At 45.8% G+C, this 15,517-nt stretch overlaps 1 protein-coding gene across 2 annotated transcripts in view; it reads right to left on the bottom strand.

The window, feature by feature from the left end:
* LOC147880268 (uncharacterized) overlaps positions 1-15,517 on the bottom strand; it is a 139,715-nt gene that overhangs the window by 102,308 nt on the left and 21,890 nt on the right. For both annotated transcript variants that reach the window (XM_087370532.1, XM_087370531.1), the window contains exon 3: positions 7,118-7,199. In XM_087370532.1, the coding sequence (XP_087226658.1) occupies positions 7,118-7,199 (82 nt within the window). The remainder of the gene's footprint in view (positions 1-7,117; positions 7,200-15,517) is intronic.

Below are 15,517 nucleotides of genomic sequence, written 5' to 3'. Positions count from 1 at the left end.
GTGCTAGCATCTCCCGCATCTGAACTACAAAGTTCGCGGCACTAGGCACTTTCTGAGGTACTCCAACTATAGTCGGATTGGCTGGCCTATAACCATAGTTCAGTTCAAACGGACTGAACCCAGTAGATGAATGTTTCCTATCATTGTAGGCAAACTCCAACAATGGCAACCACTTGTCCCATGTATGTTGCCTCAATGACACATATGCTCTCAGCATATCCTCTAAAGTCTGGTTGACTCTCTCCGTCTGACCATCCGTCTCAGGATGATCCCCACTACTCATTCCCAACTCAGTCCTTAGTGTCTCAAATACCGCTGTCCAAAAGTGACCGGTAAACCTGACATCTCTGTCTGACACTATGGATCTAGGCAATCCATGCAGACGAAATATATGTCTAATAAACAAATCCGCTACTTGCGGGGCACTAATAGACTCTCTAGTCGGAATGAAGTGAGCCATCTTGGTTAGACGATCAACCACCACAAGGATAGAATTATACCCTCCTTGTGTTGCAGGTAACCCTACAATGAAGTCCATGGAAATGCTCTCCCACTTACTTAGTGGTACTTCCAAGGGCTGTAAAAGTCCGGGTGGCTTCACCCGCTCGGCCTTACTTACCTGACACGAGAAACACCGTGTCACATATTCATGAATATGCTTTTTCATCTTTGGCCAAAAGAAATCTCGCTTCACGAGATCATATGTCTTCTCGACTCCTGGATGTCCCGCACACGGGCTATCATGGCATTGTCGAATGACTCTCTGCCTGAGATCATTCTGACCAGGTACTACAACCTTGCCATTTCTAACTAGCATACCATCCCTTATGGTATATCTTGCATAAGTTTGGCCTTTTCTGGATGCCAGGTCATCCTTTTCACTTTCCCCGGGTTTTAATACATGAGCCTTAGGCCATAAGCTCTGGACAAACTCGTCCACCTTCTGAGTTTCTCTGATCTCGGTCATTAGAGCATTCTCTAATACCGTGAAACTCAGGTTATGCATAATGCGAGACAACGCATCAGCTACCTTATTGTCTTTTCCTCTTCGGTACCGAATCGTTAAATTAAACTCCTGCATGAGCTCTGCCCACCTAGCTTGGCGGCCCCTCAAGTCAGGTTGTTTACAAAAATGTTTCAGAGTATCATGATCTACATCCACATAAAACTCTGAACCATACAGGTAATGCCTCCATGTTTTCAAAGCATGGATAACAGCATACAACTCCAATTCATGAGTTGGCCAATTCCTTTGAGAGGGAGAAAGCTTCTTGCTTTCAAAGGCTACTGGCCTTCCCTCTTGAAGGAGGACTGCTCCTACCGCAATGCCACTCGCATCGGTCTCTAGGAACAACCGTTTCTGGGGATCAACTATTTTTAACACCGGTCCTGAGACCACAGCTTGTTTTATGGTGTTAAAACTTTCCTGTTGATTCTGTCCCCAAATAAAAGGTACTTTATCTGAGGTCAGATCAGTCAATGGCGATACTATTTCGGAATATCCTTTGATATGCCTTCTATAAAACTGGACAAATCCCAAGAATGATCGCAACGCGGTCAGACTCTGAGGGATTGGCCAAGTTAGTATCGCAGCCACTTTCTTCGGATCCATTTCTACCCCCTGTGGAGTAATTATGAACCCTAAGTACTCAAGCCTAACCATACACAGTATAGTTTTCTTTTTATTCACGTAAAGACTGGCTTTCCTCAAAGTACTGAACACTATCCTTAAGTGTTCACAATGCTCAGTAACACTCTTACTGAATATCAAGATATCGTCAATAAAATGTACTACGAACTTTCCGATATACGGACGTAGTAAATCGTTCATAAGCATGACGAAGGTCGCTGGAGCATTGGTAAGTCCGAAGGGCATTACCAAAAACTCATAATGACCAAACCTGCTTCTAAAAGCGGTTTTATGCACATCCTCGGCTCTAATCCGGATCTGATGATAGCCGCACTTAAGGTCTATCTTGCTGAAAATCACGGCTCCATGTAATGCATCTAGCAAATCATCAATCCGAGCCATCGGATACCTGTGCTTAACAGTGATATTATTCAATGCTCTGTAATCTATACAGAGGCGAAACGTATCATCCTTTTTCCTCTTTAATATCACTGGTGAAGCAAAAGGTGAGAAACTTGGTTGAATCTGCCCCAACTTGAGGTATTCTTCCAGTTGCCTACGCACCTCTGCTTCTTCAGCAAAACTCATCCTATAGGGAGGTCTATTTACAGGTTCTGCCCCCGGGATCAGTTCAATCTTATGCTGAACATTCCGCTCTGGAGGTAACCCATAAGGTAGTTCATCCCTAAAGCATTCAGAGAACTCCTCTGTTATAAGATTAGCCAGCTTGGCCATCTCACCACTTTGCGTAACATCAGTGCTAGCCGAAGACTCATCCACCGGTTCTACCGATGCGGTGCAAAGGTACAAAAACTCTACTTGAGCCTTTCTGATTTCCATCACGGAAACCAACGGTCCCTGAGGTATATCTTTTTCACCTCGCAAGACATAAAGCACATCATTCATCTTGAATTGATATACGTGCTTTTTCCAATCAATGGCTGGATTCTTACTAGAATGCCACGCCATTCCCAGGGCTATATCCGCATGAGCAAGCTTGGTCATTTCAAAATCAAGCTTCTCAGTATAGTCCTGAATCCGAAGCTCCAACTGGGTAACCCTCTGGTCCCATACTTCAGTTGAACTTCCGTCTGCCATCCTGACTGTATACGCATAGTCAGATGGACTTGTCTTTAATTTCAGCCTCTTCACGAGCTTGGAGTTAATCACATTGTGAGTTGACGCTGAGTCAAACAACACAATGACATCATGACTGGCTACTTGCCCTTTCATTTTAATTAACTCCGTATCATTGAAGGCTGTATACCCCGTTGCTGCGGGCTTAGATAGGATGTTATCAGGTGCACTCGTCACTAACTTAGCAACAGATACACATAACAAACAAGGTACTAACCTCTGAGAAGGTCCCGCCAGTTGCATCTGCAAATGTTCCGCACTGGGACTCTCCTGCATTTCTACGTCGCATTCAGATATTATCATATTAGCCGTGCGACGATCTTTATTCAGTGGACAATCCTTCCACTGATGTCGCTGAAGGCAGCCGAAGCACAATCCTTTTTTTACTAGCTTTCTCTTTTTGTTCAGGGGTCAATGAGGACTTTGACCAAGCCCGGGCTGCCATTGGAGTTATTTTCCTTTTCACCCCAACGGTGGTACTTGTTTTTGTTGGTCCCTCAACCGGCTTCACCTGCTTGGTTTGGCCACTTGGCTGCGAGACACTTGTCTTTGAAACCCATTTCCTCTGAAATCCCCCTTTCCTCGGGTGCTCATACTGAGTCCCTGCCTGCACAAATCCACCAGACCTACCTCTGGCATCCTCATAGTTCAGGGCTACTGCTATAGATTCATCTAATGTAGTCACATATTTAGCCCGAACTTCCATTTTTATCTTGTCGTTCAGTCCATAGATGTAGTCTTTTAACTGAACCGACATAGGGAGAGGGTCTGTTATTTTCATAACACATTCCCTAAATTTGTCAGTGTACTCTGCCACTGACAAGCTCCTCTGACGAAGATTTCTATAAGCATCCCAAGCTCGGGATTCTTCATCAGGTGGGAGAAAGTGTTTCTTGAATTCAGTTTTGAACCCTTCCCAGGTGGTTGGAGCAACTTGATCCTTCTGTTGCTTTATCCACCATCTATCCGTTGCCTCAATAAACAGGTGTGTGGCCTCGCGGATCTTCTTTAGATCGGATCTAATCTCACAAATGGCGAAGGCTTCTTCCCACTTGTGCAACCAAACCTCGATCACATCAGAGCTGCGCTCGGTCATCCGACCAGCGTACTTCTCCAGTCTATAATTAGCGATATTAGGCACTTTGACCCTTGCGCGCTCTAAGGAATGTACACTGGGCTCTGGCTCTGCTGGAGCTTTGCCCTTGTCAATCCTAGACGGTCTAGCCGACAAGGCTTGCACCATCTCCCTAATCTCATTTTGACCAGCATTCACCTGAAGCTGCTGGTTCATAATCTGCTGTAAAGCATCCTCTAATATTGAGATCCTACCAATCAATGTAGGTGCTGCGTGATGTGACATCTGTTGTGTAGATTGAGCTCTAGACTCACTAGGATTCACCCTTGAACTCTGCCCTTCTGGTTCCATTTTGTTGGAAGGGAAATTTTTTTTCTTTTTTTTTTTTTTTTAAAAAGGAAAATATATACTGCCTCCTTTTTCTGGTTTTTTTTTTTTTTTTTAATTTTCACTCTGCGAAAAACGATAAACTGTAGCGAACGGAAAAAATGCTCCCTGGGCTTTTCGTCAGTTCCGATTAACCAAATGTAACGCCATTTAGATCGTCAATTCCGACGCTTTTCGTCAAATGTAAACTGAAGCTGCGCCTGATTATTCCCCATCGCTCCAGTCTCAACGACTTCCTTTCCCGCACAGCCTTGGTCTAGATGAGGATGAGCCCGTCAGTTCTTTTCGTTGATCAGTAACCATCTTATCAACTATTCCTACGCTAGTTCAGTCACGTCGCCATTTGCACCATCTCTCCCCGTTCGTAGCTCGTCGTCATCTTACGTGATACCAAGTGTAACAGATTTTTCGTCGATCAAATTTTTTTTTGCTGCCCGTTTTTCGTCGATCACGTCGCAGGTCAGCATAGATTCAGTCTGTCCCTCGAACCCTCTCTAAATTCCTGTGCTCTGATACCAAGTGTAACAGATTTCCCAAGCTCGTTCCTAAACTCAAGTAGTCACGGGCGTTGGCAACTCGTTTATCCACCCAGCCAAACTCTCAAGATAGGATTCGTCTCATTACGTATCTATTTTCGTTATTCTTTTCTCATCCTTATCCTTGAGACCCCAATCTCCCTAGATAGTTCTTGGCCACATGTCACATTTTAGGCCCTTACTTAGATGCACCCTTTTTTCACCCCTCTCTTGGAGTTCCCTTTTAAAACAATTGCCCCTTGGCAATTTACACATTAGATGCACCTAGGCCCTAGCCCTATTAGAACTATCTAGTCAATGCCATTACGCCCTCACCTAGGACCTTGGCAGTTACTTCTCTTGACCATTTAATTACGCACATTAATTATTACAAAAGTTGGTCATCTAAGAGAAAATGCCCACCGATCTATCCGAGGTCATGCTATCTCGGCTAGAGCATAACAATCACAACCACCTCTTCTCAATATTATGGCAGACTTCAAAAGGTGCACAAGACGAGTAGGATGACTCCTAAGGAAGTTTGGCAAATGCACTACACTCACCCTATCCAACAAAACAACAATAGTCTCGCTTAGTTCAGCACTACCCAAACATGGTGACTACTATATGACTCAGGGAATGTCTCTCCAGCCTGTCCCACAAGTGACAAAACAACCAAGCGCATGGCTACTCCTTGGAACACAAACTCCCACTCTGATCACAACATTAAGACTTCTGCAGCAAGATTCGTTTGTGTTTGGAGATAGAATTAGCAAGTTTACAAGCTCTCCACATTATATGTATGCATGGTCAGGCCGTGCTCTCAAAATGCCAATCCCCATCAGCCCACGAGCGCCATACCAATCCAATCGCAACCTTCAGCCATCTTTCGGTGATCAGCCCGTGCTCCAAAATGTCGATACCCAACAGTGCGTGGGCGCTGTACGGATCCAATCACGACCTCTACTCTCTGGCAAAACTGCCATACAGAATGCTTGCTTCTAATCGTCGATGCCCATGCGACGTGATCCAGGTGCTTCCAAACCCCCCCTTGCGTATTCCATTCACATGCACGTAAGTCCTTTGGATTTGGAAGGTGTTACTTGAGGGAAAACTGAGTACATAAGTTCAGCGTAGAAGCTGTACATACATAAATCCAAACGTAAAATGAATCATTACATGAGCTCTAAGGCTCCCCTTCTTGGCAACAAGCCACTTGTCAATTTCTACTTTACTTTCCTAATTACATGCCACTAAGGGCAACTTTGGAGTCTTCGAAGCACTTGGTCACGCGAACCGCCTCCTAGACTCTTGGTAGGCTCCCGTAGCGCTTAGGAAAATAACTCTTCCTAGTACCTGCAACAATTAATTAAAGCGTACCACCATGGCACCCATTAATTGTTAGCGCTTTGCATGCAAAGAATACACTCTGGACTAATTCTAGTCATGATGGGCATCCCCACTGAACACATGTGCACACATAACAGATATAAAAATATATATTTATTCTCTCGTTGACCGAAGTCAACGCTCTTGATCATAATTAAGGGCTTTGACCAAGGGTCGAGGTGCCTTAATTATAGTCAAGTCTCTCCAACCGAAGTTGGCACATCTTGGTTAACCGTAGTTAACCCTCTTGGCACATGCCAAGTCTAGTTGACCGAAGTCAACACTCTCAGCTCTGTAGTTCTCTGGTTAACCGTAGTTAACCTGCTTGGTAATAAACCAAGTCTCCCTAACCGAAGTCCGGTTTACTTGACCAGATTCAAGTATCTTTGACCATAGTCAATTCTTTGACCATTAAAAGACCTCTTTGACCATAATCAACACATATAAAAACTCTTTAATTATGATCAAATAAATGGTCAACTGTACTTTGACTTACGATATTTACATTGTCGTGACACCTAACTAACTCGTATAAAAAATAAACAGCACGCATCAAAATGATCCAATGATGGTTTCAAGAGACAAGCATGACAATACAACTGAAAAGAAGCAGGAAGAAAAATTCAGAGAGCATAGCAAAAAGCCTAGCACCTTCATCGACATAAACACCTCTTGCTTACCAAAACAAAACGGTAGGAGATAGATTGCAGCTTTTAAATCAAAAGAGCTATCAATCTCACGACATATGTTAGGAAAATAGAGAAACCTTACTATGGCGTGAAGCAATAATGTTGCTTATTGAATCATATCTTGATCTTCACTCAAACATTCTAGGGAAAGAGTATGACATAATATGTCACCACTGCTTTTAATACATCAACAGCTAGTTTCTGAATATGTGCCAAGAATCCACAACAAAACACACCATGGGACAAAATTTGATGTTAACATTTAAGATAACTGACATATTTGAATTGCATGTACCTTGCAATAAAACACCCAAGAGAAATAGTTTCAATGCACGCAAAATAATCTTCCCCATAGAGCTCATCTTGTTAGAAGCACTCTGTGACAAATGCAAAAAATTGTCAATATACACAAATATCAATATAAAGTAACAAGATCCAACATCTATTAAGTGCTCTCTCTCTCTCTCTCTCTCTCTCTCTCTCTCTCTCGGCGTTTGCAAAAACAGGCTCGTGAGAGGCTTGATAGAGGGGGATACTTCAATGGCAGATGCCCAAGTTTTGTTCACTAAGATGGGCCTCAATCTCACGTGTGAGACCGCTTGGAGGGTAGGCAAGGTGGAGACACCAACAAGACCTCTAGTGCTGAAACTCCAAACTGCCATGGATGGATCTACCCTTATGACTATGAGGGCAGCTTTGAAAGGGATGGATGACGACATCTCTCCTACAGCAGGAACACACAAGGGAGGGAATGGTACGAGTGATGGCAGCAAGAGAGACAAGAAAGTGGGCTACCTACAGAGATGGCAAAGTGACCATCAGAGAAAGAATAGATAGAGGGAAGAAAGAGAATGGGGAATTATGACAGTGTTGGACCAATGGGCTGGGTGCACAAAGGGGGCTAAAAGTAGCAGTATGGAATTGCAATGGTACCCTTTGGTCCGATCTTGGGGGATTCTTGAAAACATACATCGACAGAGACATGATCTTCTACACCGAGACCCATGAAAGCCCAAAAAGAGAGCTGCCGACAGTGACGGGATATATCTCGGAATCAGCCCACAGGAAAGGAGATGAGAGGAGATAGTGGGATACCAGAAGTGTGGCTGTCCTTTTAGAGCACATCTGAGACCACGCATATCTATGATCCGGAGAGGGGAGCACGCACGACATATGTGGGTGCAAGTTCAGCTACCAGATACACACCTGATTTCCATTGCAGTGTGTTACTTTTCCCCAGACTCCTCATCTTATGCACAAGAGGTCACCACTGACGGGCACAGCCCATATCAAACTATTCATGATGACATCACAGAGCTTTCTAGACAAGGGGACACTCTCCTCCTTGGTGACTTCAATGCACGTACTTGGAATAGACAAGTTGGCCTGCTAGATTTCGATGAAGATTCCCTCATAGTACCGGAGACGGATGCAGTAGAGCTGGGGATCGTGAGGGAGTCGTCGGCAGATGCAAATGCACCAGTGACAGCATATGGAAAGCATCTACTCGAGTTGGGGGCTATCCATGACTTGATCATATATAGCGGTCTACGGAGATGGCCATCATCTAGTGGGCTCAATTGTTTCCCACATGGCGGGGGGAGAAGTACATTGGACTACATGTTGGGTCCACTAGCCTTTGCCCCACGGATACGCGATTTTATTGTGCCTCCACCTCCACTCGGGGCCGACCACTCATACCTTGCCTTCTGTATATCGGCCGCCATGCCAGCCATGATGAGGAGCCCCCGGTCACCCACTTGCGTTCAGATCCATTTTGACCGTGCTCTTGACCTGGTGTACATGAGCCACCTTGCTTCTGAGCTTCCAGTCTTACTTGGAGAGGGTATGGACCTCGCACATGCAACAGATACCCTTGTCTCAATGATACAGGATGTTGCCACCAAATCCTTTCCCACGACTCGATCTGCACATGTCCCAGATGGGAAGATGCCCCAAAACCCCTAGTTTGACGATGAGTGCAGAGAGAATGAGAGCCCACCTCACACGTGAGCAAGCACTGGGACATTTGACTTCATCAGAGGCACAACGGATCTCATGCCATGTGACATGGCGTAAGAAGCGGGCTTTCCTCATACACAGGATGGATGAGGTGATCAGATCCTTTCACATAGGAGATCCTACTACGGGATGGGACTCTTGTCGGAGGGAAAGTTTCATAACCGAAGATCACCAGATCTTGAGGGACTATGCACTGAGCACTTTGCACATGAACAGGAGGTCTTAACCCCACTCCTAGCACAGTTGTTCAACCATGCCGTATGCCATGGCTTCCCGCCTACCTAGAGCACTACCACCATAGTACCAATACACAAGGCAAGTGATCCCATGGACACTTGGAACTGCCATGCTTTTATGATTGGCCACACTCTGGCTAAGATATTTGGGTCGGTACTAGAGAGGGAGATCAGCAGTCACACAGAGGGTCACAAGCAGCGGGCTCTTGGGCAGGCAAGTTTTCGGAGATAACACTCCACCCTAGATCACATTTTCACCTTGAGGGCTATCATTGAGGAGGCAAAGTCGAGGCATCAAGAAGTCTACACTTGCTTTGTAGACTTTCGAAAGGCATTTGATACTATCCCACGTTCTCGCCTGATCAGGAGGCTACAGGAATTGCAGCTCTCACAGATCATGATCTAGGGGGTCATGAGTCTATATGAGTCCGTCAGAGGAAGGGTGCATGCCCCAGGAGGTCTATCAGATTGGGTTGAGAGCACTATTGGAGTGAAACAAGGCTGCCCCCTCTCACCGACTCTCTTTGGGCTCTATATCCATGAGATCACTTCCTTTGTAGATCGCCTAGGTGGAGGGGGTTCACTTCTGGCTGACCTGATGGTGCAGATATTGTTATGTAGATGACATAGTCCTCATATCATCCTCAGCAGAGGGATTGCATAAACATCTAGAGGCTCTAGAGATGTTCTCCGGAGAGAGCCTTGATCGTTAACCTTGGGAAAACCAAGGTTATGATCTTCAACACCTCAAGCAGTGTCCCATCCCCATAGCTAACATACCGAGACGAGCTAGAGGAGATAGTGTGGTCTTACACATTTTTGGGGTAGTGTTCACAAGACCAGGTTTCACGATGATACATGCAGGTACAGCACGACTCACCCGAGGACGGGGTACTCTGGCCTGACTAGAGAGGCGGTGCTTCCAGGCACACTTCCAAGACCCTCCAACAAAGGGTTGGCTTTTTGACACACTGGTGAGACCAACTGTCATGTATGCAACACCTTTCTAGGGGAGTGATATGTCAGCGACAAAGTGGAAGAGATTTGAGAGGCTAGACGTGATTCTAGGATCCAAGATGATTCAAAGCAAGCCCTCGGTCCTCCATCACATTATACAAGTAGAGTTCGCCATGACCCCTCTCTAGGTTGATGCCATCTTTCAGACAGTGACTTTCGTCCACAGAGTCTAGGCCTTACCCCAATGGAGATTACCAAGGCTAGCATTGGAGTCTTCCAGGCGACTAGCAGAGAGCGGTGTTGATACAGCATGGTACGCACGGGTATCCACATGGTTTGGTAGTCACAGCATTCAGATGGACAAACTTTCCCCCTTTCAGTATAGCATAAATAAACCACCCAAGATGATCCCACGAAATGACATCAGTATCATACGGTTGGACCTCCTCCAGCTCCATACATCTAGGGCTTGGGGGGGAGAGGAGTTTCCCACCAAGATCTAGTTCTACCATGACCACTTCATGAGGGTGTCATCAAACCTCAGTACCTCGAGGATAAGAGAGTCTCACATGCATTGAGAATCGCCATCCGTCAGTTGCGAGTCTCGTCACATCAGCTAGAGGGAGAGTTGCAGGCATACCCAAAGAGCAGAGAATCTGCATACTATGCCGGATGGAGGAGATCGAGACAGAGGAGCACTTTCTATGTGTTTGCCCAATCTACTATGAGATTTGAGGGCGATATCACTGCCTCTTTTAGGAGGGGCATGGCTTTGGTCCACTTACACGACTAATTCATTTTCCCAATCATGTTTGTGTTGGGCTCTATCTTATTGAGATGTGATGACAGAGAGATATACTCATGCGACAGACCAGAGAGCAGCAAGGATTGATGCCACAGATCACCGAGATCAACAGAGCCCAGACACTTGGCTATAGATTTCTATGCATCTTAGTCAGCTACCGATGAGGCTGAGGGAGAGGAGCTTGATGAGATGAGAGCATCATGGATTAGTAGTGGGAGTCTCCACATCGATGCTGCCAGAGACACGCACTCCACATGCGACACGGAGAGGGACGAGAGACTCACTCCACATGCGACACGGAGAGGGACGAGAGTACACACAATGTTAGAACATGGTGAAGAGAGAGAGAGAAAGAGAGAAGGTTAGGGTGTAAGGAAATAATGCTCAAATGAAGACAAGAAGAAGGCTTTCATTAATTCATCAGGTTTATCAAGATAAGTGAAGTACAAGCCTTGCATAGGCTACTCACTCAAACACTAGTACCTAGTCCCATGATGACACGTGGCACTCACACACATAAACTAGTACTAGATCACCTAGTACTTCACACCAACACATCACACGAACACACTCTTTGGCTATGATATCTCCAACACCCCCCTTCAGAGCAAAGCGTATGAGACCCAACACGCAAGTGTAGACTGATCCCCTCTCCACCGCAATATTGCAAAGAGCAAGTCCAACTATCCAATATCTCCCGTGTGATAGTTACTTCTTATTCAGCTTGCGACCAACAAGGGCAAACCATCACTCGTCACCCCCTTACTCTGAACTACGTGGCCATCAAACCAAAGTATAAAACCATACAATCATTTTTGAGGGACAACACAGGGAAAAGTACCTTTTATTGACTCCAAATACATTCACTTTAGAGGGACAACTCAAGGCTGAGAACCTTTATTTGACTCAACACAAACATACATAGCATAGGGGCCTAGAAAGCCCAACCTTGATCAAAAGAATCCTCGTCATCGAGAGAGAGTCCGTGAACCTCTGCTATCTCCTTCAAGGGCTCTTCAGGTTCAGCTTGGTCTTCAACCAGAAGATTGGCATGATGCTTCTCTTGTTCATGTTCCTTCTTCTTGAAGCAATGGGCTTCAATGTGTCCTTTCCTCTTGCAAAACTACAAATAATGTTCTTGTTGGTCTTCCATTTGCTCGTGGAAGCAAATGCATGATCACCAAGAGAGGCAAGAGCAGCTTCCTTATTGCAATGGTCCTTCTCAATGAGGAGAGCCACCATATCATCAAACGTAGTAGCCACCATATCAAGAGTGTGCTCAAAGCGAGAAATTCCATGCATTGTTCATAAGGACAGCCATCTTATCTTCATCATCAGGTACACTTTTCAAACTTGAGAGTTGTTGATAAGAGATTGAAACCGGGCTAGATGATCACTCAACTCATCAGTCTCTTCCATTTTCAGATCATAATATTTGAGCTTCCGAAAGACTTTAGAGTTGGTGATTTTATTGCCAAACAAGCTCTCGAGGCGACTCCAAATCTGCTTAACAGTTGACGTGAAATCCACATGATGGATGAGAGAGTCAGCTAAGCAAAGAGCAATGAGGGCAATGGCCTTAGCATTTTGCTACTTCCAAATCCTTTGGTGTTGTTGATCAAGTAACTCAACCTGGTCATCCTCAACAACATCCCAAACTCCTTCACACATAAGCAACAATTGCATCTTGGTTTGCCACGTGGGAAAGCCTTCTCCCTTGAACTTCTCCACGAGGAGGGAACTTGAAGACAAGGAAGTCATGATTGAAGAGGACTTCGTGAAGGCGGGCAGCAGCCTGAGAAATGCTTAAATAAATGTGACCAGCAACTTGTGAATGACCTCAAAAGCTCCAGAATGTAAACCTTGATGAATACGCAGCTAGATTACACCTCGAAATGAAGTAGGACAGCTCCAAAAATACTTCGAAGTGCAGCAGCGGGCTTCAAATAACCAAGTTGACTGGAGTATGGTCCAAACAGCAACAAAGAAACTCCAAAATAGTGAGGCGGCTGCAGTAGATGCTCCAAAAAGCAGTGAAACTCCCACGTGTGAAAGTGGCTGCAACAAATGGATGAAAACAGCTCCGAACCAGCTTGTAAAGGCTGTATGAAGCCAAAAAACCAGCAGCAAATGGTCTCTAAGGAATCGCCAATGCAGAAGGAGGCCAAGAGAAAGGATTTCCGGCGAGGGAATGGTTTTAAAATGCCTCGGGTACCTGCAACTAGGGCTGGAGCCTTGGGAAGTGAGCCGACCAACAAGCAGGGAGGCTGCCAAGAGCCTAGTTACAGCTCCAAGAGGGCTTAGATGAAGGCGGCTATGAAGACAGCAAGGAATGAAGAGGCGGCTGGCTATGGAGGAGGCCAAAACAGAAGCAAATGGCCGCAAAGAGGAGGCAGAATAGAGGCGAAATGAGCTAGCTGAGAGAAGGAGGCAGCATGGGCAAAACTAGAGTTAGGGCTGAAAGGATGACGATGTGGCAGGGCGTATTAGGGCAGGACTGACTTGCTCTGATACCATGTTAGAAACATGGTGAAGACAGAGAGAGAGAGAGAGAGAGAGAGAAGGTTAGGGTGTGAGGAAATAATGCTCCAATGAAGACATGAAGAAGGCTTTCATTCATTCATCAAGTATATCAAGATAAGTAAGTACAAGCCTTCTATTGGCTACTCACTCACACACTAGCACCTAGTGGCATATGGGATAAGTCCCATGATGACACGTGGCTATCACACAAGACTCACACACATAAACTAGTACTAGATCACCTATACTTTACACCAACACACTCTTTAGCTATGATATCTCCAACACACGATCGAGGTCCAGCAAATTTCAGCCCTCCTCAGAGGTGACCGCCAAAGACGAGTCGTCACCCTTGATGTAGCCCATCGGATACAGAGATCGAGGAGACCACGCCCTCCACCGCATCGAGAGACAGCTCAACAGACACAAATACGAGAGCTCCTCACATCTCATCAGAGAGCCACCGGGCTACCTGGATATATGGAACCTGGGCATGTACTAGGAGCGTTAGCTCTGAGCACCTGATTCTCTTCTGATATTTTGCTACTCTACTATTTTGTTCACTAGCTTAGCACTTAAGCTTTCTGCAAGGGCCTTAGTGAGCCCTTTGCTTCAGCCCTTAGTGGCTTGTAAGAGTGACCTTTTGGTTTTGCATTTTGTCTCATAGGCTCGCGAGGCCTCCGACAGATGTTAATACATCTTTCTTTTTTTCTTTCTCATGGATGGCTATTTGATACACTCGTGAGGCCGCCAAGCACGTACGAAACACCCTTCTAGGGGAGTGACCTATTAGTGATCGAGTGGCGACTATTCGAGAGGTCGCAGATGATTATGGGAACCAGGACGATTCGGAGTAAGCCCTTAGTCCCCCACCGGATTGTGCAGGCAGAGTTTACCATGATACTAACCCAGATTGATGCCATCTTCCAGATGGTCACTTCACCAGGTTCGGGCCTTAGCTAGATGGAGACTACCGAGGTTGGCACTAGAGTCATCTATATGACTAGCCGAGAGTGGGGTTAGCATGGCCTAGTAAGCACACATATCCATACGGTTTGCTAGCCAAGGTATTCAAATGGACCGTCTCCACCCCTTTCAGTATAGCTTGGATGCCCCTACTCCCTTGGTCCCAAGTGATGAGATCAACCATATCATACAGTTGGACCTACTCCAGCCAAGGCATTCACCCGTCTCCACCCCTTTCAATATAGATTGGATGCCACTGATCCCTTGGTCCCAAGTGATGAGACCAACCATATCATACAGTTGGACCTACTCTAGCTCTTTACGTCATGGACTCGGGAGGGGCACCAGGAGTTCCCCACCAAGATCCAATTCTACCGTGACCACTTCCTGAGGGTGTCAAGGGATGGAGTAATTATTAGACACCAGTATTTGGAGGACACGCAAGTCTCACACGCCCTAAGGAATGCATTGGACAAATGCAGTTCTCGTCCCATCAGTTGAGGATTGAGGCAGAGAGAGCCACAGGTATACCTAGAGAGCAACAGACCTGCATATTATGCACGCTAACAGAGGTGGAGACAGAAAAGCACTATGTATTTGCCCCGTCTACTTTCACGAGGGACACAAGTTCAAGCCACTCTCCTAGCTAATCCACTTCCATCACAAGGGCCTCTATTTAATGGAGATGCCGTGACACAGAGAGGCAGATCAAACAGTAGCAGGTGACCGTACCACAGAAGACATATAGAGCACAGTGACATGTTACTGACTTCTATACCTTCGAGTCAACCCCAGAACACACGAAATGGATGAGATAGCCGAAATGAGGGTAGCATGGATCAGCAGGGAGAGACTACAAGAAGTAATGGAGCTAGCGACATAGAGACCATGCACAATGTAGAGGCTACCCAGAGCACGCACAATAAAGGTCCAGCCCATCATTGCCCTACTCAGAGGAGACCGTCCAAGCCAAGGTGTCACTCTTAATATAGCCCACCGGATGCAAAGATCACGGACACCACACCCTCTGCCACAGCGAAAGACAACTCGACATACACAGATACAAGACATTTTTCAGGTCTCACCGGAGAGCCACCTTGGTGCCCAAATGTTGCATTTAGAGCACTAGCTCGAAATAGTTGAGTTTTGAGATTATTATTATTAGCATAGCGCTCAATAAGGGCCT

Source organism: Dipteris shenzhenensis, chromosome 32, assembly GCF_047967505.1.
Source record: "Dipteris shenzhenensis isolate YYH24624 ecotype China chromosome 32, Dip_SZ_1.0, whole genome shotgun sequence".
Lineage (NCBI taxonomy): Eukaryota > Viridiplantae > Streptophyta > Polypodiopsida > Gleicheniales > Dipteridaceae > Dipteris > Dipteris shenzhenensis.
The sequence above is the reverse complement of the archived record's forward strand: the minus strand, read 5'-3'. Positions and strand labels throughout refer to the sequence as shown.